The sequence below is a fragment of the Trichomonas vaginalis genome, chromosome I (genome assembly GCF_026262505.1).
Source record: "Trichomonas vaginalis G3 chromosome I, whole genome shotgun sequence".
Classification (NCBI taxonomy): Eukaryota; Parabasalia; order Trichomonadida; family Trichomonadidae; genus Trichomonas; species Trichomonas vaginalis.
The window spans coordinates 3,694,953-3,720,686 of record NC_067203.1 but is presented as its reverse complement, the minus strand read 5'-3'; the positions used below and the strand labels follow the sequence as shown (position 1 = coordinate 3,720,686).

The 25,734-nt window shown below is 32.5% G+C and overlaps 13 protein-coding genes and 2 pseudogenes across 15 annotated transcripts, besides 3 other annotated features; 8 read left to right on the top strand and 7 right to left on the bottom strand.

Moving 5' to 3' along the window:
• Positions 1-1,940: part of a mobile genetic element that runs on past the window's edge.
• TVAGG3_0924000 (organellar and viral DNA polymerase type B) lies at positions 141-698 on the bottom strand (the record flags this gene model as incomplete). The annotated part of the gene is made up of 1 exon (XM_051252358.1): positions 141-698. One exon carries the CDS (start codon positions 696-698, stop codon positions 141-143), a length of 558 nt encoding a protein of 185 aa, XP_051077932.1.
• Positions 1,278-1,940, bottom strand: TVAGG3_0923980 (uncharacterized protein; the record flags this gene model as incomplete). The annotated part of the gene is made up of 1 exon (XM_051252357.1): positions 1,278-1,940. The coding sequence occupies one exon, from the start codon at positions 1,938-1,940 to the stop codon at positions 1,278-1,280; it is 663 nt and encodes a 220-aa protein (XP_051077931.1).
• A 195-nt stretch (positions 1,941-2,135) lies between these two features.
• Positions 2,136-2,624, bottom strand: TVAGG3_0923960 (integrase core domain containing protein family; the record flags this gene model as incomplete). Its single annotated transcript, XM_051252356.1, has 1 exon — positions 2,136-2,624. One exon carries the CDS (start codon positions 2,622-2,624, stop codon positions 2,136-2,138), a length of 489 nt encoding a protein of 162 aa, XP_051077930.1.
• Positions 2,136-11,552: a mobile genetic element.
• Positions 3,679-4,697, bottom strand: TVAGG3_0923950 (keratin-associated protein family; the record flags this gene model as incomplete). The annotated part of the gene is made up of 1 exon (XM_051252355.1): positions 3,679-4,697. A coding segment is annotated over one exon (1,019 nt), but the record flags the coding sequence as incomplete, so codon positions are not given.
• TVAGG3_0923940 (uncharacterized protein) lies at positions 4,811-5,765 on the bottom strand (the record flags this gene model as incomplete). Its single annotated transcript, XM_051252354.1, has 1 exon — positions 4,811-5,765. A coding segment is annotated over one exon (955 nt), but the record flags the coding sequence as incomplete, so codon positions are not given.
• On the top strand, positions 6,710-7,057 carry TVAGG3_0923930 (uncharacterized protein; the record flags this gene model as incomplete). Its single annotated transcript, XM_051252353.1, has 1 exon — positions 6,710-7,057. One exon carries the CDS (start codon positions 6,710-6,712, stop codon positions 7,055-7,057), a length of 348 nt encoding a protein of 115 aa, XP_051077927.1.
• Positions 8,318-9,170, bottom strand: TVAGG3_0923920 (annotated as a pseudogene). The gene has a single exon. A coding segment is annotated over exon 1 (853 nt).
• Positions 10,421-10,840, top strand: TVAGG3_0923910 (annotated as a pseudogene). The gene has a single exon. A coding segment is annotated over exon 1 (420 nt).
• A 159-nt stretch (positions 11,553-11,711) lies between the features above and the next one.
• TVAGG3_0923890 (uncharacterized protein) lies at positions 11,712-12,297 on the top strand (the record flags this gene model as incomplete). The annotated part of the gene is made up of 1 exon (XM_051252352.1): positions 11,712-12,297. A coding segment is annotated over one exon (586 nt), but the record flags the coding sequence as incomplete, so codon positions are not given.
• Positions 12,298-13,048: 751 nt separating this feature from the next.
• Positions 13,049-24,567: a mobile genetic element.
• TVAGG3_0923880 (uncharacterized protein) lies at positions 13,172-13,621 on the top strand (the record flags this gene model as incomplete). The annotated part of the gene is made up of 1 exon (XM_051252351.1): positions 13,172-13,621. One exon carries the CDS (start codon positions 13,172-13,174, stop codon positions 13,619-13,621), a length of 450 nt encoding a protein of 149 aa, XP_051077925.1.
• On the top strand, positions 13,737-14,347 carry TVAGG3_0923870 (uncharacterized protein; the record flags this gene model as incomplete). Its single annotated transcript, XM_051252350.1, has 1 exon — positions 13,737-14,347. A coding segment is annotated over one exon (611 nt), but the record flags the coding sequence as incomplete, so codon positions are not given.
• TVAGG3_0923860 (phage tail repeat-like family) lies at positions 16,939-17,918 on the top strand (the record flags this gene model as incomplete). Its single annotated transcript, XM_051252349.1, has 1 exon — positions 16,939-17,918. A coding segment is annotated over one exon (980 nt), but the record flags the coding sequence as incomplete, so codon positions are not given.
• TVAGG3_0923850 (uncharacterized protein) lies at positions 19,213-19,551 on the top strand (the record flags this gene model as incomplete). Its single annotated transcript, XM_051252348.1, has 1 exon — positions 19,213-19,551. The coding sequence occupies one exon, from the start codon at positions 19,213-19,215 to the stop codon at positions 19,549-19,551; it is 339 nt and encodes a 112-aa protein (XP_051077922.1).
• Positions 20,382-22,694, top strand: TVAGG3_0923840 (uncharacterized protein; the record flags this gene model as incomplete). The annotated part of the gene is made up of 1 exon (XM_051252347.1): positions 20,382-22,694. The coding sequence occupies one exon, from the start codon at positions 20,382-20,384 to the stop codon at positions 22,692-22,694; it is 2,313 nt and encodes a 770-aa protein (XP_051077921.1).
• On the bottom strand, positions 23,522-23,809 carry TVAGG3_0923830 (uncharacterized protein; the record flags this gene model as incomplete). The annotated part of the gene is made up of 1 exon (XM_051252346.1): positions 23,522-23,809. One exon carries the CDS (start codon positions 23,807-23,809, stop codon positions 23,522-23,524), a length of 288 nt encoding a protein of 95 aa, XP_051077920.1.
• Positions 24,568-25,734: the final 1,167 nt, after the last annotated feature.

Genomic DNA, 25,734 nt, shown 5'->3' with positions numbered 1-25,734 from the left:
AAATCAATGATTTTTTCATTTTTGGAATCCTTAGCGAATGAGGAATCTTTTCTCTCGTGGAAGCTTTGACCAAAAATATATTTTAGGTGAAGAGGTGAGATCTCACCTGTTTTTTCACTTAATTTTTCACCCCAGTTTTTTCACAAGCGTTTTACATGAATTGTACGATGTATATTTGAAATCCTAAACAATTTCGTAGCTTCTATTTCTTCTGTCAGTATGTCAAAAGTTTTAACAATACCGAAGGTTTCTTTATACTTCTTCTTGACGTCAGATAGAAGGAAATCTTCTGCTGTTGGATAGTTTTTGTTCAGAAATTCTAACATGTTCATTTTATCTTCTGCTGGCTTTTCTGCTTCTTTCTTTAAGTCTGCATAGTCGTTTCTCATTCTTTCTATCTCTTTGACTGAGTAGTTATATTTCCTAATTGCTGCCTTACATTTTGAACATTGCGGGTTCATTTTTGCGTTATACATTGAAATAAAACCAGCTAAAACAACTAAGGCGTCAATTGCTCTCTTCATCTCAAACATAGCGGGTCTTATTTGTTCGTTCCATACTTTGCCTCTTCTATCTTTATCTCTTATTTCCCAAACACATTTTGCAACTAATGAAACAAAGTTGTCGTAGGTCTTAAACTCCTCAGATTTATATATGTCAGAAATGTTTTTATATACCATGTCGCAATCTTTGTCCATAACCTTATGGTTGCAATGAAAACCAAGGAATTCATAATTTACTTTACGTATGAACTTCTTTATTTCTACTGAGTCAGTTGGTTTGACTTCTATTTCGTCAAATTCAGGAATAGTGAGTTTTTGTTGCTGAATTTCAGGCAATTTGGGTAAATGGTCAATAATGTCCTGCATTTCATAAAGATATTCTTCATTTGTTTCATCTTTCGCACTACAGTCTAAATTACTTGTTAAAAGTTCTTGCTTTATCTTCTGGATTTCTGTTTCAAAAGTATATGAAGAAGGAATGAAGTTTTTCATCTCTACTAACATAGATGTTGGATTCATGACTAACGAGTTTGGTGCTGTTGTTTGAATTGTTGTTGTGCCGATTGTTGAAATCATATCTTTTATACAAAATAAAAAAATAAATAAAAATAAAACTAACTTTATTTTTTCTATCTTAAGGAAATTCATGAAAATTCACGAGACCCAAAGGGTCTGAGCCGCTAAGCGGTGAGGGTGAAAAAACAGGTGAGATCTCACCTCTTCACCTAAATTATATTTTTTGGTGAATTCAATAAAAATAAATGGTTCATTTACTCACAATATTTTTTTTACAAAACGACCCCAAACTTTTAACTTCTTTTCTGCAGCTTCAAATGCTATCTTAGCGAGTTCATATTCTCTAAATTCTCTCTTTAAATCTTCTTGTTCCCATTGGTCTAGTTCGTATGGAGAATCTCTATAACCATAACATATCTCACGTTCATGTTCTAATTGTTTTTCACACATTTTCCCAACTTCTTCTTCGAACAAAGGTTTAGCATTCTCCACTGTATCTTCGAGTTCTTCTTCATCTAACTTCTCATGAACTTTCTTGTCTATGGAGTCCATAATATCTTTGACATAAAATGCATACTTTACAGAGCACCATTCAGCAACAAAATGAACGAGGTCAGCATGTATGTAAATACCTTTGAATTCATTCATAACGCCCTTAGTAAGCTCATAAAATGCTTGTTTTGAAGTTGAGCCACTTTTGGCTCGACCGTATTCTTTCAACCAAAACTCAAGAATTTCCTGCATTTTAGCACTATTGAGAAATCTGTTTAAATGGTTTAACTTTCCTGCTTCTCTTGCCATCTTTGTTGCATTAATGTAACCATCCTTGTCTCTACGTAAGACTTCAATACCGTTATAAGTGCCTTTTGTGAATGTTTCACCATTAGATTTGTTCGTGAATGTTTTTGCTTCGACTGACATTTCTGTTCTTACATACAAAATAAAAAAATAAATAAAAATAAAACTAACTTTATTTTTTCTATCTTAAGGAAATTCATGAAAATTCACGAGACCCAAAGGGTCTGAGCCGCTAAGCGGTGAGGGTGAAAAAACAGGTGAAATCTCACCTCTTCACCTAAACATTATTTTTGTCTGATTTACATCTAATGAAAAAGTTTAGAAGAATTTTCTTATTCTTTCTGGCATATTTTTGTCTTTCCAGTACTCCCGCTCTAATGGTCCCAGATGTGTTGGCTTTGACTCTCTCAAGTTCTTAGATGGTATAACATCTTCAACACCTCCTTCATATCTTACTTTATAAGTGTCATCGTTTATGTTGTAGCCAAGTATTTCAATAACCACTCCTCGCTTTGCTTCGTCAATGGTTTCAGCAAGTTTGCCATTACTACTTTCGACTAATTTATGACGAGGATAAAACGCAATAGAGTCGTCGGCAGCTTTTATAAGATATCCATTACCTTGCGTAGAGTCTACGATATAATAATTTCGACTTAACCTTAAACGTTTCTTTGTCAACGGTTTGTCGTCAAGAACTACACGAACTTTTGTACCAGGAATGAGGGTAAATTGTGTTGAATTTCTGATATTTTGTGTTTGGCTTCGTTTCTTTTGTATATACTTTTCTTCTTGTTGTTGTTGTGTCATTGAATTTGGTGTATGTCCTGTTGTAGAATGCGTTGAGGAATTATATACTTCGAGAAAGTGTTTCATTGTTTCTTCGGTAAAGTCTCGCTCTTGGTTTAAATCTCTGAGAGTCCTTATGAAGCGGTTTATGATGCCGAGTATGTTATGGTTATGGTCTTCAGTAGTGTAGTGAGTTATGTTATGCTTAATGAGAAATTCTGTGATTTCATTGCTGAGGTATGCACTGTCTTGGTCTGATGTTAAAGTACTTGGGTTATGTTCTGATACAAACTTTTGTAAAACTCTTAACACTTCACGAGTTCCTTTATTTTTCATTGGATATGCATATGCTTTACGAGTGTTAACATTTATGAAGATGAGGAATGGTTTATGTCCTCCTTTTCTGCTTTGAATGAGAGTGTCAAATTGGTATGCGTCAGGAGTGTTGGAGTAAATTGGTAAAAAGTAGTCGTAAGGGTTTATTTTTGTTTGATGTACAACATTTTTGTCAAAGAACTTTTTAACTTCAGCTCTGTTAGTAAATCCCCAACTCTTTGCAGCTTCATTGAACTTCTTAAATGACCTCCATGGATGTTGTTCGAATACTTCTTTCAAGCTCATTTATGTAAAGTTAAAGATTTTATTCTAGGCGGTAAGTCCGCAAAGCAGGCTCAAGCGCGTTCATTGAACTCTATACCATGCGAATACAGTCACAAATGGTGGCATATAATCTTCACCCGAGCCTGTTGGATTTGTTGTGAAAGTGTGTGAATGATTTCCTCCCGGTTCAGTTTGTCGAAAAGTCTTTTTTGCTGCATTGTTATAAGATGGAGATAAAACGTCATTGCCAGCTTCATACTCTGAGTTGTATAATGGATGGTCTCTTAATGAGTGGATATGGTCGCCAGAAAAGTTTGTAGTTCCTGTATGAGTGTGTGGTGGAAGGTTTGCTTCTTTAATTTTCTTCGAACCTCCTGTTTGCTTTGAAGAGTTAGCACAGTATAAGAATTTGTCTACAATCTGCTGCCATGTACCAAAACCTAAAACTGTTGCTGGATTTGTTGAGTTCATTGACGTATAAATAGAGCCTATAGGATATAATGTTTCAAGAATCTGAGTCTTTAATGTTTGAAGCTCTGTTTTGTCTGCTTTTTTATCTAACATTGCGGGTAGTTCATATGCTTCAAAGTTTCTGGCATGATCTTCGATATTCCTGCAACTCTTATCTAAATTGTTAAGAGTATCTTTTACGCTTGTACTTGGATTTTCTAAAGGTGCACTTGAACCAAGGTCAAAGTTCAATATTATGTCGTCTGCTCTAACAGTAGTGAAGGATTTATGTGTATGGTTCTTGTCAGCTTTCTTATCTAACATTGCGGGTAGTTCATATGCTTCAAAGTTTCTGGCATGATCTTCGATATTCCTGCAACTCTTATCTAAATTGTTAAGAGTATCTTTTACGCTTGTACTTGGATTTTCTAATGGTGCACTTGAACCAAGGTCAAAGTTCAATATTATGTCGTCTGCTCTAACAGTAGTGAAGGATTTATGTGTATGGTTCTTGTCTGCTTTACTGTCTAATGTAGCTTGAAGTTCATTTATATCGGAGATGTTGTGTTTATGAGATTTCAAAACTTTGTTCATTGCGTCAAGTTCAACTTTGTCAGCTTTACTTTTAATAGCATCTTCAAACGTTATTTTTGCCTTAACCCTCAAAGTAAATTTTGGTTCAACTAGTACACCGTTAACATTGAAAGTAGAGGCATAAATTTCACCGGTATAACCAAATGTTTCTTGTGCTTTACCCGTGTCATACTGTACAGTACAGCTTATGTCATAACCTTTAGCACGAATGTATTTATATCTTCTTTCATTAACATCTTTCGTCTTCACTTCTTCATCCTGTGTTAAATATCCATGGTAGTCCGTTATAATCTGTTCGTCTGAACTTATATAATGAACGTGGTTCTTGACTTTATCACTCAGAGCTAAAAGCTCATTTTTGTTTGCTTTTTCGGCTAATTTCTCATTAACATCATTCACTTCTAATTCAACTCTTCCGCCAGAACTCTTATTATCATTAATCTTTTTCATTAATTCGGTAATTACGTCATAAAGACTATATTCTGTTTTCGGTTTTGTAAATAATGAGTCAAAATTTCTTTTCATCATTACATCGCTGACATTAATGATATCACCAATTCCTTTTTCATTTATTCTCTTCATTAATTCTGCAATAATGACGAATATATAATCTGTTAATTTATTCTCTTCATCGAGGGTTATAGAATGTTTTGAAATTGAATCATTAACTCCTCTAAATAAATCAATAACTTCAGGATACACGTTTTTAATGTCTCGAATAACCCGACCAGTATCCTGTTGTTCATGTTCTTCGTTCCCGTCGTTACGTGGTTTTATATCTCTAACCATCATCAACGCAGCCATAACCGGAGGGTTTGTTGCTACCTGTTCGAAAATCCGACCGTTATGTATGGTATATCTAAATAATTTCTTTGTGTTTGTTAAAACATTTGAAACAAGTCTTTTAAAACCATCTACAAAATTTCCTGTTTCACCTAATGTTCTTGCAGCATTTACAAGCTCACCCATTCCCGCTTTTGACCCCAAAAACGTCCATATTGCATTTATTTCACTCTGTATTGTTGTCCATTCAGCGAAACTAACACCCGCATTCGCTAAGCTGAAAATGAAATTCAGTGGATCGAACTTAATTCCACCTTCTTTTTCAATTTCAACGAACTCACTAACATGAGATTTTAAATATTCTTTCGTTAAAATTGTTTTCCCCGATGTTATGTCATTAACGAAACTATCACCGTCAAAAGTTAACGAATTCAATTTCGTCGTTGATGCTTTTATTTCATACACCGCTTTATCGATAGTTTTTGGCTCACCTTCTTTAGAAGCATATGAAACATTAATGAATGAATTATATGTATTCATGAATGAATTAAAATCAATGATTTTCATTAATGACGCCTTTAATGATTCATTTACTGTCGAATCCCTTAAAGTAATTAATGAACTGTCATGGGCTTCGCCCTGGTCGCTTTGCGACTTTATGAAAGGTACACTGCAAACCGTCGAGTTTGGATCAAATGCTATAGTTGGTGCAGGAATATTAATGATATAAGTCATTAAATCATTAAGTGACGTAAATAATGTTGTCGTTTTTGATTTAATTTCTTTAGCATCTGTTATATATGGTAATTTTATTTCTGTAGTTTCTGAATTAAAGATATTCGCTAAAATGTTTTGTAAACTGTTTTGAACAGCTGTGTAAACCGTTGAATTCGGAACTCTTACGATTTCACCATCCTTAATAAAAGGCATTGTACATGGCGTAGTGCTTGGGTCAAATCTTTCGGGATTATAATTCAACATATATTCTAACGCTTCATGAACAGACTTATATACTGTTGTGTCGTTCTTCATGACAACTTCACCATTTACAATGAATGGCATTGTACATGGAGTTAAAATAGGGTCAAACTTTTCATAGTCCTTCCATGTTATGTATTTCTCGGTATTTCCATCACTGATAACAATATATTTGTCAGTAAGTGTGAGAGAGTATTGACCAAAATATAAACGTTTAGCTCTGTCAGCTTCATACGCATATGCAGCTATACTCATATTTTAATGAGAATAAAATGTTGTTCTATTTGCAAAGTACAGACCCAAACGAATACGGGACAGTAAAACTACAAACAAACTTAGGTCTACAGAATGAGCCACTTGCATTCAGAATGGTTGACTTTAATACTATTGCTTCATTCGTTATAACTGACGAAACAGATTTCATGGAGTTTGAAATAGATGGAAAGAAGCACGAAATAAGATTTCACAATAATGTAGAATATAAGATGGAAACATTAGCTGGAGTGTTAAATGCGCTCATAAATACTACAATAAACAAGGAGAACGAAGAAAACTTAATGAATGTTAAACTTATTGCAGGAGTTTTGAAGTTCAGTTATGCGAAAGGAGTTTAAGATACAAGAATGAGTCATAGAGTTCAACTTGCTTTGGGAGCATACCATATGACATTTCCTTTGAAAAGTGTTGACAAAACGATTGAGATGAAATCTGTTCCATACGTATGTTATGGTAATTGTTTGTACATTGAGTCTAAAATAGCTAATGTCACAGGTATTTCAGGAGTTAATAGTAAAGGTTCAGTAGAATATAAGTCTTTCTGTTATGCAGTCAATTCAATGTTCATTCCAAACGTTCCTGTCATAGCAACTCATTTAGGTAAATGGATTCGCATTAGTCCTCATAATTTGAAAGACATGCAATTCAGACTTGTTGACTTTCAAGGAGAGCCTGTAGAACTGAAGGCACCAGTGCGAATGACTGTTGAAGTTGACTTTTTAGAAAATATTAAATGCAACAGCTTACAAGAGAACTCAGAGCTAAAAATATAAAGTATGAATGTTATGTATTAGGTCATGAACTTTGGTTGTTGCTGTTTGATGAAACAAATGAATTAGTTATGTCAGTCAAGAGAACAGAAAAAGGCGTCAAAGGCGCCGAGCGCAAAGCGCTATATTGTGTTAGTGAAAACTGCACCAAGTCAATAAGATTAGGTTTGCATTATGAAGATGAGTTCGATACTGTTGAAGAAGTTTTGGATAGATATTACAAATTGCTTTAATTTACTAAAACATATTTCAAACAAAGTTTATATTCTGTTGAAAGTTTTGTATATTCATTCGAATATTTATACTTAAACTCAACTCCTGTAGTTCCTGGTGTTTCAATGATGCGGATGTTACCTATTTTCATGAATGGTGGCGTTTGACCACAGCATTCGATTTCAGGGTCGAGATAGTCAATGACACATTGTTTCCCTGTTATTCGTGATATAACATTTTCAAGGTCCTCCTTTGTTAGAAATTATTTGGTTCTTACTTATAGATTTGTCAAAAGCTTCTTATCGTCTTTGAGTAAAATTGTTTGGTATAACTGAAGAAGGTAATGGTCTACGTTATCTGAAGGATTTGTTTGAACATTTATGTAAGGGTTGTCGTTGGCTTCTCTTGAAAGAATTTGGTCCAGTGGTGGATACTCTAACTTAACATCTGATGTAGCGTTAGCGTTTGAAGCTGAGTTTAAATTCACGGATTTCAGTTCTGGTTCTTTTTCTTTCAAACACTCTGAACTATAGTTCTTTATGACAATATTGTTTGTCGTTCGTGAGTCAACATTTGATGTTGGTTCAATTGGAACATTAACGGCACCAGCTAAGATGGATTTGCTTCTCATTTCATATAGAATAAAAACCTTTTATATGTATGAAATGAACAATATACTCGACAAGGGTTTGAATGTAAAGCTAACGAATGAAAATATTGTTGAATTCACTGAGACAGGAGCTGTGTATAAAGATGTAGAACTACTGAACAAAAGAGCTAAGGGAAGAAGCAGGAACATGAACAAAGGGTGGAAGCCTATAAAAATTTATGTCAATGATGGCTCAGGAGGTTCAAACATAAAGTATGCAGAAAGTTATAGAGTTTATGCTCTCAAGGGAAAAGCCTTCATTTAAGAACAGCTATTCTAACACATATCCTCAAAAGCTAACGGATGGAAGTGGATGATATGAATGACAGCAAAAATATTAACAGAAATGGCGACAGAGATGCATGGAATTTGTTTACCATCAGTCAATTGAAGGTTAAACTTTAAAACAATGTTGGTCGTTCCCATGGAATATTTTTGACTTTAATGGTATTAGTCATGATATGAATCTCAAGGTATGAACGAGGAGAGATGAGAGACTTATATGCTTCCCAAATTTCTTCAAAAGGTAATGTTATACCTGACTGTTTCCAAATGAGTTCAATATCATAACGTGAGAAACCTTGAAAGATAACGAAGTCAGTTATGAGACGTTTTATGTTTAAAGCTAAAAACCTCCATGTTTGCATAAGTATTGCTACAGTTAAGGTAATGTCTGACTTTAGTAATGATATTAGCTAATGGTGAGTCTGGTTTTGACACTAAACCTTTTCCGGCGAAGTCGTCGCAAACTAACAAAGTATTTGAAGGATATTTTTTGAAGGGGTATTTTGAAAGTTTTGACAGAATGTAGTTTGTAAGTCGTTTCATATCGTAAACTCCTGAGTACTGACGTAAGTGGTGTTTGTCAATAATTCTTTCCATCTCCTCAGAAGTCTTTTGCATTCCTGACTGTATAAATTCAACGATGGCATAATATTTCCTCTTACGTCGAATGTAACGTTGAAGAAATTCAATGAGTTCACTGTCTGGAACTTTAACGACAGAGGCTTGAACTTTTGACATAAATGTTTTCGCTGTTGAATCCATAGAGTCTGAAGTTGCTGATATAATGATTTGGTCATAGTAAGAGTCGTTTCCTAAACGCTCTGTTATGAGTATATGACGAATTAAATTAAATGTCTTACCTGAACCCATCTTTCCACAATAGAAATAAACGCCATTTGAACAGAACTCATAGTCCTTACTGAAAGGAAGAATGAGAGAAGAGTTAAGTTTGTCTGTAGTTTCATTCATGTCTTCATCTACGTCATGTATTAAATGCTTCATTTTATCTCCATTAAAAATGCAAGTCAGAAATATTCAGAACATAGCACCGAGTCTAACTGACAAGAGTATAAAGATATACTATGAACACGTTATGATGAAACCAACCAAAATTCAAGAAAGTCAGTATACTTATGAATATCCAAGGCACTGGGTAGAGTATGTAGGAGGTGAGAAAGCTATTGAAATCAGACAGGTTCGAAGTATTCCAGCAGGAAGAACAATATTATTGAAGAACTTTAATGTTTTGAGATATAATGATGAAACAAAGAAGCAAGATAGTTTTCCTGTTGCTGTGTATGTGAACCTAGACACAGGAGATGACATGAAAGTTTTTAACACAAAGCTTCAAACGGTAGTGAGAGAACAACTGACTGCGGAAGGGCATCCATTACCTTCAGAAGTTACCATAGCATATAATTTTGAAACAAACTCAATAGATTTTAAAGTCATCTCTGCAAAGAAGTCAGGTTTTACATTTAATGAAGCAGATGTATATTCGAATGAAAACTTCAAAGCTATTGCATGGTTAGATAATGACGATTGCTTTAAGAAAATATTTAAATTCAGTGACTCAAAGATGTCAATAGATGACCTTCGTGGAATGTTACCATCGACGTTTACAGTAGAAGGTTCAGCAGGATTGCTTACAAGATTGTCAATTGGTGGTATTTGGTCTCGTGAGAACATTGTTATAAAATCCAGTATAAGTGAATTTGCTGAAGAATCTATATTATGTCTTTCAAACTACATGTATTCGCCACCGAAGCATTATAGTATAACAAACTTTGTCAGTAAGTTTAACATAAGACTTGTCGAACCTTCTTCAATGAAAGATGTTGTGCTACCTAAAGATGGAAAGGATGGACTCATTATTGAGATGATTTTAATAGCATATTAAATGAGCTTGTTCTTGAAGGTCATTCATGATGAAATAACTGTTGTAGAAGATGTTAGCAATTGTTCAGACATTTTGAAGCGTATAGATGATATAAGAAATAAGTTAGATAGACCGCAAAGCGGTGAGGGCGAAGTCCGTGAGAACGTTATGTTTCATTGACTTTCTCCAGTAACGAGAACTTTTATGAGATAATATTGAAGAGAGATGATTTTAATATGGTGTAAATGGTAGCTTGGGCAGTTTTAGGCGCAATGGGAACAAAAGCATTAGCATTTGGAGCAAAAGCACTTGGAGCTTATGACGCAGTAAATAAAATGAGTGGAGGAAGGGTTTCGAAGACATTAGATGCAAATAAAGGGAAGATTGGAGGCTGGGTTGCAAAGAAGTTAAGATTAAATAAAATAGGGCTCATAAATAAAGCATCCAATTTGGTTGCGACTGAGTCAGAAAATGCTTTAGGAAAGGACGATGAGTTTGCAAAACACGCAAAAGACTTTAATGACCAGATGAAAGGTGAAACAATGCATTTAAATAGAGTCGATGGAACTCTTCCTCCACAGTAGTTCTTCCGTATGGTCCCTATGGAATGTATGGAAACCCTTACGAAAGACCATTTAACCCATTGACTGGTGGAAGTAACTGGTATCATTACGGCCGAAGAAGAAAGACAGTCAAGTTGGAGACAGACGTGAAGAAAGCAACTAAAAAGAAACCAAGGAAGAGAGTTATAAAGCAATGAATTCAACAGACCCAAAGGGTCAGAGCCGCTTTGCGGCTAGGGTGAAAAAACAGGTGAAAAAAGAGGTGAGATCTCACCGCTTCACCTAAATTTATTTTTGCGCTATGTTTTCATACGTGTGAGGGTGGTGATATCATTAATTTTTAAGTTTATTTTTATATTTTATTTTTTATTTTATTTGGATGTAAATGACGAAAACTATTGAGATAACAAACTACAACGGTCATGAGTTCAAGAATTTGTTCTTCGTTCCTCGTGAAAATACATTCTATCAGATACGAGGGAGAAAGGGTAAAGTTAGTTTGAGCGTTTATGACAACAAACATAATGGAAAGTTTATACAAGCAATAGATACAAACGGTAAGCGTGTTTCATTAGCTTTGTCAAAACTTACTAACATTTATTTTGACAGTGACTTTGACCTATATGAAGAAGAAAGTGAGTCAGAAGATTATGAGCTGTTATGTGAAGCACAGCAATGGGAAGCGCTGCAATACTTTTGTAAGTGAGAACGTTTATTTTTACAGTAGTGAAGTCGTTTGTGAAAACGTTAGTGAAGTGAAGTGGTTGGCGGCTTTGTAAATATTTAATGTTAAGTTAGTGTTGTCGTTTGTGTTGTAAAATATATGTTAACGGTTTTGTAAAGTGTCAAACCGTTATCTTGGGTAAGGTGGAACGCAGTGTCGCCGTACCCATGATATGTATACTAACTTTTGCAACATATAAACCAAAATCAGAAAGGAAAGTTAAAAAGTTTGTTCATTCGTTATATAATAATGTTCAAAAATATGATAACTCAGTATGTGGTAAATATATTGACCCTTCAGAAGTTTTCAAGAATGCAAATGAAGAAGTTGATATCACTTTTGATATGATTATTCCGGTAAATGATTTGTTAGCATTTCAGGCGTTCGATGATTATCCTAAATCATTTGGTGAAATCATTCTTAAATATTATGTTTTCAGGGATACTTTAGTATTTTGTCAGGTTGACCCGTTAAGAGTTGCTGATTTACAAAATTATGTTTATGAAAAGATAACTGATGAAAATTATGAAAAGATTATGAATCATGTTTATAAATATGATCGCAAATTCCAACAAATCGGACTTCCTGCCAAATTAATTACAAGCTTAGCCGCTACATCTGCTGACGCAACAGTTGATAACGTTATTATTTCATGCACAAAGATGGAAGTTTTAGAGGATAAATGCATTACACCAGGATATGGTTTAATTGAAGAATCAGTTAAAGCAATACCACGTTTATTTAGTAAGGAAGATCCATTCATGATTCCAGCTCAACATATTGACGTTCGTTCACTAAATGGAGGTTGCATCACTCCTGAAGGTATTAGCTCGGATTTCTCATACGCTCTTCATAATGTTACAGATGTTGTGTTAACATTTCCGAAGAATGCAATGCAAAGAACAGTTTTAGAAAATCCAATGCTTCGAGGTCTTCAGGTCACTATAGATTCCAGAAACTTCCCCGATCAAGCGATGACCACAGTGGGTGACATATTCTTTACACGTATGCTTCAAGCTTCTGATTTAGATGGAGTGAATGAATGCACAGAAGAATACGAGGACTCATTAACTAGACCACTGAATGATGATGATGGCACGCCATTAGCTAGAACATGGAAAGACCAAACTTCATTCTTATGCACTATTCCAGTTCAACGTGATGGAGCGGGTATATTCTTTGATGGATTAGAAACTTTCAACTCACAAGTTACAGTACAAGTGAAAGCTTATCCAATCATTCAGGGTGAAAATGACACTTACTGTTCAAAGGTGACAAATCCTCCTCAGGTTTGGTTTACTAGGACTACGTATTGGACATGGACACCGGATGAAGGTTTGAAATATCATCCAACAGGTACACCACCACAGTATAGAAGTTCATATGATGAAATATTGATGAATAGAAATGTTTAAAATTATAAATTTATTTTTGATTAAATGGATTTAAATTCTGAAGAATTAGCAGGAGTATATAATACATACATAGATGATATGATTAATGAAGCATTGAGTGATAATAGAAATGCTCTATCTAAGGAAAAATTAATGAAAATTCCATATTCTGAATGTTATTTAAATTCAATCACTGCAGCAATTGGTAAACAAAATAAAGGTAAAACATTAACGATATTAAAACAAATTATCATTATTGCTAACACTTCCCCCATTCACATGTGTTAATTTATATCAACCGTTCAGGTTCACCTTCAGATGATACATTTGAATCTTTAAAGCATTTAATCAAAATTCCAATTATTTATTTATCACAAGAAGAAGCAGAAGATTATTTAAAAAACTTTTTAATGTATAAAGAATTATATAATACAATCAAGAAGCAAGGATTAGAGGATAAAATTATTGATAAACAAAGGGATGAATTATTTGAAACACTTTCTATTTCAAATTTTGATAAAGAATTTTTGCATTCACTAATTTTTCTAGATGATGCCGTGAAATCAAAACTAATAACTAATGAGAAATCATATTTTAATCAATTATTAACTCAATGTCGACATATTCAATGTTCATTCTTTATGGCTGTTCAATACTTTAAAGCATTAAGCACAAACATTAAATCAAATCTATCAACACTTTTCATTTTCAGTGGTTTTAGTCGTCAACAGTTGAACGTTATGCTTTATCAAGTGAATTTACCAATGAGCATTAATGAACTTTACACACAATATCAACAATTAGGAGAACATGGAAAAATAATAGTTGATTTAAATAAAGGAAGTGTTAAATTTGATTAACTTTTTATAATTAATTTTTATTTTTTATTTATAATTAAACATGACAGAAATAGCAAATCTTCTACAGGTTCCATTAAAACAAGGAACAAACAAAAAGGGTACATATAATAGAACTATGAAAGTTCCAGACGGAATGAAAGAATTAGTTCATATTGTTGCTGGTCTTCAAAAAGATGTTAAACAAATGAGAAACGTTTTAACATTACCAGAAGCTCAAGCATATGCCAAACGTCATGGTCCAAATTGGGAAGCACACGAAGCAGACATTACGGGTCCAAATGGAAAACCTGATGGTATAAATGAAGTTTTCGTTACTGATGGTCAAGGTAATATTAAAGTCATAAATGGTTACAAATTAACTATAACTGATTATCCTAAACGTAAAGCATATAATGAACGTTATCCTATGCAATTTGATGAAAATGGAAAAGCTGTTAAACAATACATTGGAGAAGGTGAAAATGGTCCAATTAATTCATACCGTTATAATCCATATTCTTATTTCAATGAAGAATTAAATGCTGTTGAAGAAGGACCAAACGGATTACCTCAATATGTTAATCAGTTTGATGGTCAATATGCAAATTTGAGACCTGAAATTCCAGCTAAGAAATTCTTTAAAGTTGCTTTATTCGATCCAGTGTTCAATGAACAGAAAGAAGCAATGAAAGCAGAATTTAAACCAATTCAAGTGGCAAGAATTTCTTCATCTTCACTTTCAGAAGCGTTCAAGGAATTGATAAAGAAACCACTTTATTCTCAACAAGGTTATAACTTTGATTTAATTAAAGAAAGTGATAGACGTAAATTAAGAAAATCAGATGGTTTTTTAAGAATGCATGTAATGAAATGATTTAAAGATATTGTAAATGAATAAAATAAGACTGGAAGAAACTCAAAGCAATATCAATAACATAATTGGTGCAGTTACAAAGAAAGTATAAGCAAACAATGATGAACCTTGGGATATTACCGTAACAACTAAATAAAACTTTAAATATATTTTTCTTTTTTTTATTCGATTATAAATGAGAAGACGTTTCACTAGTCAAAAAACACTAACGCAAAAGCAGAGATTACGGTTGGTTATAACGTAAATGATGATAAATCACGAATTATTCAAAATGTTAAAGTTAATGTTAGCCCCGAATTAACAAGGTCAGCAACTCAACACAAATTTATTAACTCGTGACTTACCGAAAAAGGAGGAGGAGCAAAATAAAGAAGATGGAGACCCAATCATTTATATCTGAACCTTAAAGAACTGTTGAAATTCCCACTTATCCAACATACCCCCTCCTTTTTCATCAAACATCGAGAACCCAGGAATCTACGATTCCAGTCGCAATGCGCCATATAAAATAGACATTAATTCAGAATTAATGAAAATTTACCGTGATATAATAATTAATAATTATGATTCAATAATAAATTTAATTGACCAATCTGGTTTAATTATTTTACCTTATGAATCATTAATTCACATTATCGCCCATTCTTTGTGATGTTCAAGATTCAGACGTTAAGATTCAATTTTTCATAGATGAATGAGGTTTCATGCTGCGGAACAGTTGCAAAAATAAATCCTATAAAGGATATTAGCACAATTAGATATCAAAGAACGGAACAACAAAACTGAACTTCATTTAACTTATAATAACATATACAATAAAATAGTTGATGAATATAAAATATCACTTGAAAAATTCTTTGTTAAGGCTATTTAATATTCAAGCATTAACATTATTGAATAATAATCCTTTGAATCATAATCAATAATAATTGACCTTTCACAGTTTCTATCGTTTGTTTTATCTTTTTGTTCCCCACTATCTGGATCGGTCATTGTAATTGTTTTTGTTATAGTATCAGCTTTATCTTTAACTTCATCTTTTTTCCATCAGGATATTAAAACCAAAATTCCAAAAATTCATCGATATTGTCAATCTGTTCATATTTTAATCTATCAATTACATTTTTAATACCATCTGAAAATCTTATGAAATGGTCATTATATGGGTTTGATTGAACTAAATTTTGAATGAAGTGAAATATAACCTGTTGATGAATATGACATTGACTCATATTTTCTGAAAACACTAAAATTTATAACATGAATGAATTTCTTATTCGTTGAATTTATGAATTCTTGAGGTAATCTTATTCTAGTTTTATTATCACTGGAAAATAACGCTTTACCATATTTTTAATCGTAATAAAAAATGTCAATTATCATATTATTTCGAATAATAGTTGTGAATTAAATTTAACAGTTAGCGGAATTTATAATGTTACTCTCGTTTCTGTGAGTGGTAAATTTAATCCCATTTTTTAGACCCTTCAGATTATATATCATTTATTAAAGATGACCTTGAAAAAACGTATGATATGTATATAAATAATGTGATAACGAAATGGGATATTAACATGATTTTAAGTTATTTAAATGAATCATTTATCGTATGGTATGAAGAAAATTTTAAATCAAAACCTGATAAACTTTTTGAACTTGATGAAATAAATAACCTTATTAAATTCCCGCTGAAAATTAAATTTTGTACTCCTCATCTTCGTTCATTGTTGGGGATATTAAATTTTGAAAAAGATGTTGGGGATGTTTTTGTATTCTGACACTGGTTCCAATTTCATTTTAATCAAATGTGATAAAGTTAATACCCCAATGAGATTTTCACATCAAACATTAGACCCTAACTCTTACCCATCAATACAAACATTTTATTCCATCAACTTAAACATATTTTCTTTATCATATCCGTTTCAATTATCCGGGAATTCATTTATTCTTCATTCAAAAGATTTATCAAATATTAAATTTAGAGTAACTGACCTATTTGATTGTGATTTAGAATTCATGAATGAAATATTATGGCAATTTCAAATAGAGAAAATAGCTGATGAGATACGGATTAAATTTATTTTTAAATCATAATAAATGATTAAACAACAGCAACCACAACAACTTAAGGCACAAAGCACCCAGGTCCTTCAGACATTACATACGCCATATATGCATATAATTCAAAGACGGCAGAACAAACGCAAAGGTTGAAATATGAGATTTGGAGATAGTATTGAAAAATGAACATTTCGAATTCGTTTGCAGGGTGCAGTGCAGTGATATCAAATATAAAAGAAATTTATTTATGAATTCAAAAATTAAAGGTATAACGGATGATATAACATCAATTCCACCAGAAGAACAGAGATATTACGCATTAAATGCATTTCCTAAAGTTTTGAAGATTGGAAGATTTAATTTAAATGAGGAATTCATAGAAGGTTTCCTAAATGACATAATGAAGAGGGCGGATAAGGAATATGTGGATGAAAAAGATAATGAAATTAAAGAAAGGGTTGAATGGTATCATGAATGGACATCAAAGATTTTAAAAACTAAAGCCGATACAGGATGGGTTTCAGGATGTTTAGACCTTAAAGCGGATAAAACATATGTTAACGATGAGTTAGAGAAGAAGGTAGATAAGGAATACGTGGCTAGTGAATTAAATAAGAAGGCAAATTTGGTTTATGTTGATGAAAAAGATAATGAAATTAAAGAAAGGGTTGAATGGTATCATGAATGGACATCAAAGATTTTAAAAACTAAAGCCGATACAGGATGGGTTTCAGGATGTTTAGACCTTAAAGCGGATAAAACATATGTTAACGATGAGTTAGAGAAGAAGGTAGATAAGGAATACGTGGCTAGTGAATTAAATAAGAAGGCAAATTTGGTTTATGTTGATGAAAAAGATAATGAAATTAAAGAAAGGGTTGAATGGTATCATGAATGGACATCAAAGATTTTAAAAACTAAAGCCGATACAGGATGGGTTTCAGGATGTTTAGACCTTAAAGCGGATAAAACATATGTTAACGATGAGTTAGAGAAGAAGGTGGATAAGGAATATGTTAACGAAATATACCAAAGTTTGATAGGAACAAAAAATATTGAAACTATTGTTGGGGATGTTTCTGTCTATGAAGAAAACAAATATTTTAGATGGGAGTTTGTATACTCCTTAAAAAATGGTACACGGTGTAAACTCATTCCGAAAAATAACAATGAAATGTATGTAGGCTATATAAAGAATGATGGAACACAAGTTAAAGTTCCATTAGACAACAACTGTTACTTAAACTTATATGGAGACGAACAAAAGAAATATTTAAGAGTTTATGAAATGGCAGATATGACATTGCCTGACCCGGCTCCAGCACCATATTATTATGACTATGGAGATGATGTCAGAACACCACATGTAGATGAACAAAAGTTAACATTATATTTAGATTATTATAGATATAAAAGATATAATGCAATAGAAAAAACGAGAATAGTATATTATTATACAGATGACAGAAATAAATATTATAGTCAAGATTTTACCTACCCTGAAAACATAAGATTATATTATAAAAAATATTCTGACACAAACCAGAAGAAACCTGAAATAGTTACACTATATTTTAAGTTCAAAAGAGACAATCCTATAATATCTCATATGTTTGATTTAATGAACCCAGTAGGTTCTATTTATACATCTATGGATGCAAGAGGTCCTCAAGTAATGTTTGGTGTTGGTGCATGGGAACAAATAGTCGACAGGTTTTTGTATTGTGCAAACTCTTCAAAGGAAACAGGAGGAAGTAAAACGATTTCAGGTGAAAATTTACCTGCACACAGTCACTACATAGATTTAAGTACATCTCAAGCGGGTTGGCATAAGCATAGATATTGGGATTGGTCAGGAATGACAAAAGGTAAAGGATATGATGTTAAAGACGACGTTAAGTTTGCTATAAATTGTTACTGGAGTGACACTCAGGGAGAAGGAAACCATACACATTTCGTTTCAGGATATACACAAACAACGGGACAAAGTAAAGAATACATGCCACCATTTATGACTGTATTCGCATGGTATAGAGTTCAATGAATGTGCTTGACCCAAAGGTCTGGGCTTACCGAATGAACTAAATATATTTTATGTTTGTAATTAATTAGGTAATGAAGTAATGGATGAACTGCAGAAATATATTTTATCGTCAATGGTTTTGGGTTATTCAATAATTGTTTATTGAGTTTTGGATGAAAGAATACGGTCGAGCCAAAAGTGGCTCAACCTCAAAACGAGCATTTTATGAGCTTATTAATGGTGTTATGAATGAATTCAGTCCAAAAATAATTAATTTCATTAGTTTTAAAATTATTTTTATTTTTTATTTTGTATGTAAAGACAATAATGTCAGTCGAAGCAAAAACATTCACGAACAAATCTAATGGTGAAACATTCACAAAAGGCACTTATAACGATATTGAAGTCTTACGTAGAGACAAGGATGGTTACATTAATGCAACAAAGATGTGTCAGCAGTTTAGGAAAGACTTTAGAAAGCTGTTGGAAAATAAGTCCTGGGAAGAGTATTATAAGGCATTTTGTGAAGAATATAGCAACCGCCGGAATTCAGACGGTTGTTTTTTATACAAAATTCATGCGGGAATTTCTGATGAAATCAAACAGGTTAGAGGAACGTATGTAGACCCAAGACTTATAAACTATATAACAATGTGGGCTTCTCCAAAATATTGCATAGCAGTTAGAAAAATTATGGACTCCATAGACAAGAAAGTTCATGAGAAATTAGATGAAGAAGAACTCGAAGATACAGTAGAGAATGCTAAACATTTGTTTGAAGAAGAAGTTGGAAAAATGTGTGAAAAACAATTAGAACATGAACGCGAGATATGTTATGGTTATAGAGATTCTTCATACGAACTAGACCAATGGGAACAAGAAGATTTAAAGAGAGAATTTAGAGAATATGAACTCGCTAAGATAGCATTTGAAGCTGCAGAAAAGAAGTTAAAAGTTTGGGGTCGTTTTGTACAAAAATATTGTGAGTAAATGAACCATTTATTTTTGTCATTAACGACCAGAAATATGTGTTTACGTTAATGCTTCGGGTTATTCAATAATACTTTATTTTTGAAGAACTGAAGGGGTCACCAGGTCACCAGGTCACCAGGTCATTTAACTTCTCTGAAAAAATGTGACAACATGACATTTTGACAACATCACAGGAGGAAGGCAGTTATGACTTATTTTTGAAGAACTGAAGGGGTCACCAGGTCACCAGGTCACCAGGTCATTTAACTTCTCTGAAAAAATGTGACAACATGACATTTTGACAACATCACAGGAGGAAGGCAGTTATGACTTATTTTTGAAGAACTGAAGGGGTCACCAGGTCACCAGGTCACCAGGTCATTTAACTTCTCTGAAAAAATGTGACAACATGACATTTTGACAACATCACAGGAGGAAGGCAGTTATGACTTATTTTTGAAGAACTGAAGGGGTCACCAGGTCACCAGGTCACCAGGTCATTTAACTTCTCTGAAAAAATGTGACAACATGACATTTTGACAACATCACAGGAGGAAGGCAGTTATGACTTATTTTTGAAGAACTGAAGGGGTCACCAGGTCACCAGGTCATTTAACTTCTCTGAAAAAATGTGACAACATGACATTTTGACAACATCACAGGAGGAAGGCAGTTATGACTTATTTTTGAAGAACTGAAGGGGTCACCAGGTCACCAGGTCACCAGGTCATTTAACTTCGCTGAAAAAATGTGACAACATGACATTTTGACAACATTTACGAAAATTTGATGTAGTCCAAAAATAAAGTTAGTTTTAAAATTATTTTTATTTTTTTATTCCTATATAAATGACAGCAACAAACAACAACAGTAACTTTATCGTTTCTGATGAAAAAGTTATTGATTCATTAGCTGAGGAATTAGTTGTGGCAGAAACTAAAACCCTCAACGAAAGAATTGGTGAAAACAAGATTGATTTACATAACTACCTCAAACATGATGGAGGAAGAGGAAGGAAAACTGGTACAGCTTTATTAGTAAATAAAATTTCAAATTTAACGATTATAGATGTTGATATCAATAAATCATACAATGATGAACTTAAAGAAACAGTTAGAAAAGACATTTTATCAAAACTTTCGGATAAAGATGTTATCGTTAAAACCGCATCAGGAGGTCTTCACATTTATTGCAACACTAATTTCTTCTATTCAACCTCGAACAGAATGATTAAATGTTATTCTTGCAATGATTATGATATTGACATAATGACTTCTATGGATGATTCAAAACGTTCATTAGTGGTTATGGCTGAATCAAGAGTTCGCAAGAATGCAACAGAACCAATCAATACATACTCATTCATTCGTGGAAGTTACGATTCAACATTAACCAGAACAGTGAATGATATATTAAATGATTTGAATATTAAGGTAAGAATTGAACAGAAGAACGAAGAAATAAAGACTATCATGAATGAAAACAAAGATGTAAACATTGACGATAAACTTGCCCAGAGCATAGTTGATGGCATCTGTGATTTTGAAGTACATAATGACGGTGGAAACATGAATTTAGAAAAAGAAGTTACATTATTCACACTGTTTCAAGCAATTAATTCGTTACCTAATCATTTAATTAATGAAGCATACGATAACGTTTATAACTTCTGCAATTTAACTGAAAATGCAAAAAGTAATTTTGAAAAAGCACGTAGTAGATATGCACATTTAATGACTTCTCCATTTGTTTTAGTGAAGATTCTAAAACTTTATCAAAAGGAATATTATGATGAATATGTTTTACCTTTATTACGTAAGCCAAAAATAACATTTGATATCAAACTTGATGACTCGTTTTTGATAACAGATATTAGACGCAAGGCTGAAAATCATCAGTATAAAAACAGTTCTGAAGTAATTGAGGATTTATCACGTGTAATCCGTTTTGTAGATTGTGGAAATAAATATTTCATTCAAAAGGACTATAATATCCACGACAAAATGAATCAAATATCATTCGTTCTTCAATCAAACATAAAAGAGTCACTCAAAATGATTAAATTATTTAAAGAAGAAGGTAAAACCATAACAGCATGGGACGTACTATTAAATCAATTATCCTCATTAACCGTTAAGGGTGTTTGCTTTAAATCTGATTCCCCAGATGTTTTCTCAACGTTTCAAGGTTATAAATACATCGTTCTCGAAAAAGTAGATTACTCAAAAATTGAGATGTTTATGAATTTCATTAAAGAAGCCATTTGTGATAATAACGATGAAGTGTATAAATACCTTCTCGGCTGGATTGCATCAATGATTCAACATCCTGGAATCAAGAATGAAACAGCAATTATTTTGAAAGGACTTCAGGGAACAGGTAAAAACAGATTTACAGACATTATTTCTGAACTTCTCGCTGGTTATTCATGTAAAAACATTACTGAAATAAGTGAGCTAACGGGTAATTTCAACTCAGTAGTTGAGAATAAAATGTTTCTTGTACTTAATGAACTCAAGAATGTAGGTGAAGACAGACTCGCAAACTTCAACGCTTTGAAATCAATTATTACGGATAATGAGATTAGAATTAATGAAAAGAATCAACCCAGAAGAACTGCTCAGAACGTTGCAAACTTCATTTTCGTAACTAACAACGTCTACCCTGTCAAAATTGAAGTTGGAGACAGAAGATACGTAGTTTTAAGAGTTAATGGTAAATTCAAGGGTCAATTTGATTACTTCAAGAATTTAATGGATTCATGCACTAAGGAATTTTATGATAACCTTTTAACATATTTTATGCAATATGACCTTTCATCATTTAATGTACGAATCATACCAATGACTGAAGCCAAACAAGATTTAATTGAATTATCAACAAATCCTTTAGATGAATGGATAAATACACATTATGATGAATTATGTGCAGGTATGACGTGTAAAAATGCTCTATTCTGCAAACCATCAGACATGAAAGACAAAAACTTTCAAATGAGCATTAAGGATAAATGTGAAAGGAAACAAAGAAAAATAGATGGTAAACAAACATGGTATTATGTTTTGAAAGAAGAAATGAAAGGATTATATAAACAAATTGAACCAAACGATAATGAGGAATCATTTACTGACGATGAAATACCTGTGAATGAAGCTTTATAAAGTATGACTGGAATTTATTTTTGCCTTCCTCCTGTGATGTTGTCAAAATGTCATGTTGTCACATTTTTTCAGAGAAGTTAAATGACCTGGTGACCTGGTGACCCCTTCAGTTCTTCAAAAATAATTAATTATCGAATAACCCATGATGTTGTCAAAATGTCATGTTGTCACATTTTTTCAGAGAAGTTAAATGACCTGGTGACCTGGTGACCTGGTGACCCCTTCAGTTCTTCAAAAATAATTAATTATCGAATAACCCATGATGTTGTCAAAATGTCATGTTGTCACATTTTTTCAGAGAAGTTAAATGACCTGGTGACCTGGTGACCTGGTGACCCCTTCAGTTCTTCAAAAATAATTAATTATCGAATAACCCATGATGTTGTCAAAATGTCATGTTGTCACATTTTTTCAGAGAAGTTAAATGACCTGGTGACCTGGTGACCTGGTGACCCCTTCAGTTCTTCAAAAATAATTAATTATCGAATAACCCATGATGTTGTCAAAATGTCATGTTGTCACATTTTTTCAGAGAAGTTAAGTGACCTGGTGACCCCTTCAGTTCTTCAAAAATAATTAATTATCGAATAACCCATGATGTTGTCAAAATGTCATGTTGTCACAAACTTTAGAACGGCATAATTTAAATTTTTATTTTTATCATAAATGGATACCCCACAAGCTCAAAATTTACCACGAATCATAACAAGGGAGGAAACGATAAAAATGATGCGAGAACTTGCTAAAAATAACAAACCACTAAAATTGAGAAAATGCGGTTATGCAGTAATGATGGAAAGAGAGATGTTGTCAAAGAGGAATAAAAATTAAATTTGGATTGAGTTTAAAAATTCATCTTTATTAAATTCATCTCTTCCAATCAATTTATTTATTCTATTAAATTCTTTTATTTTTGCTTCACTCAGTTTAAGGATTGAACGGTAAGTTTCTAATTTTTCGATTATTTCTTTATCGTTTTCAGTTCCATTAGTTTTATTGTTTTCAACCCCACCGCATTGTGGCTTCTTTTTGTAATAGCATATTTTTGATTTAATTCTGTTTAGTTTCTTTTTATATTCATTGTCTGGACTCTTGACTGCTTCGTTGTCACTCATTTCTTACGAAATAAAAAAAATTAAATATTATTTAAATATAATGGAGTAATAAAATAAATCGGAATTTCTATTAATTTATTGTCAACTTCAACTAATGCATTGCCGTTAATATATCTAACAAATTCAGCTATTGTGTCAAATCTTCGTCTTCTTTTTGTCATTGATTTATCAGTTTTTCCATAATCGAGATGAATCAAAACTTTATCCCCTTGTTTAAAATTCATGAGCCCCGAATTAATTTGTTCACGTTTAACATCATTCAACCTTTCCATTTGCTTTCTAATATATTCCCATTCTTTTGAAATATCATTTTTCATTTCCACTGGTTTCATGTTTATAGTTCTATGCCATGTATTATTATAATAATATACTAACTGTTGTATGATGGAGTCATGATTTCCATCCCAGTATATCTGACCGTTAACCCCTAACGCATCTCTAAGAGTTCTCATTACCGCATCAACTATTTTATTATGAAACGTATATGGAGAGGATGAAAAGAAAAAATTAATTTGTGGGAAATAATGAGCCATAGCTGCCTGAAATCCTTTATCGCCATCACCCCTGATATTATCTACTCTTTCATGATCTAGTAAGTATTGAATAGCTCTTCTTGTTTCCTGTTCTGTTTTCCCTTTCACCGGAATGCAATATAAATATCTAGTGTTAATGTTAATGGCAAATAAATAAGTAACGTTTCCTTTTGAATATTCCAGATGATCGATTTCGTATGAATATGGATATGGTGCAAATGAAGGGCGACTAAATTTTTCCTTTAACGGTTGAATTTTCGGGTCAATTGGTTTATTTAATATCTTGAAATCCTTTTTAAAATCTTTTTGCTTCTTTAATGTTTGAAATGGATATAATAAAGTGAATGATGAAGGATTAACTGAAGGAGGAGGAGGTACTGTCGTTGGAGGTTTTGGTGTTGCAAGTGGTTTAATTTTATCTGCTTTGATTTTGGATGATGAAGTTTTGGAATTCATTCCCCCCTTCATTAATTCTGGATGTATTCTATTCATTTGTTTTAAATATGCTGTATATAAAGGTTTGATATACTTTCCCGCTTCGAGTTTATGTTGAAGGATGAATTCCAAAAGTTGATCTTCATTTAAAAGTCGGGCTGAATATGGTTTAACTAATGAATCATAAATTAAAGCTTGTGCATCATTTATGGTCTGAAGGACCTGGGTGTTTTGCACCTTTGGTTTTTGTTCCTTTGTTTTTTGCGGCTCAGGATTATATAAATTATATAATTCATCAATATCTTCTTCTGTTAATACTTTATTTTTGAAATCTATTCCTCAATCAAGAATCACCTCATTAATGAAAATTGATGATTTAACAAAAAGAATAGAAATTATTGAAGAGCGAATAAATCAAATAATTGATTTCATAAATTCAAATAATCATTAGTTTCTAATTTCTTTTTCTCGTTTATGAGGTCTTTGATTATGACTCCATTGATTCCATTCAGGATTTAAACAATGTTTAATTAATCGCGGAATATCTGACATCATCTATATATATAGCTTCTTTTATAAAAGATAACAAAATAAATTATTTTAAAATTAATGTTAATTTTTTAATGTGTTTATTTTTTAAAAAAATTATTTTTTATTTCATTATGTATGGGCTGAGTGTAAATGTCTTACAATTTTGAAAATTTTTTAAATCTTGATTTATTCAAAAACGTAAGAATAAAAACCGTAAGAATCATACATTTTTTACTTCATATGTTAAAAAAAATGATACAAAATCGTTCAATATTGTATGAATTCTTACGTTTACAAAAAAAGTCACACAACCCTTCAACATATACTACTTTTATTATCGGATTGTTTTGGATTCATTTGCTTTGAAAAGGGATATATTAACACTCAAAGCGATGAAAGGGCTAAAACATTCTTCGATTAAAATCT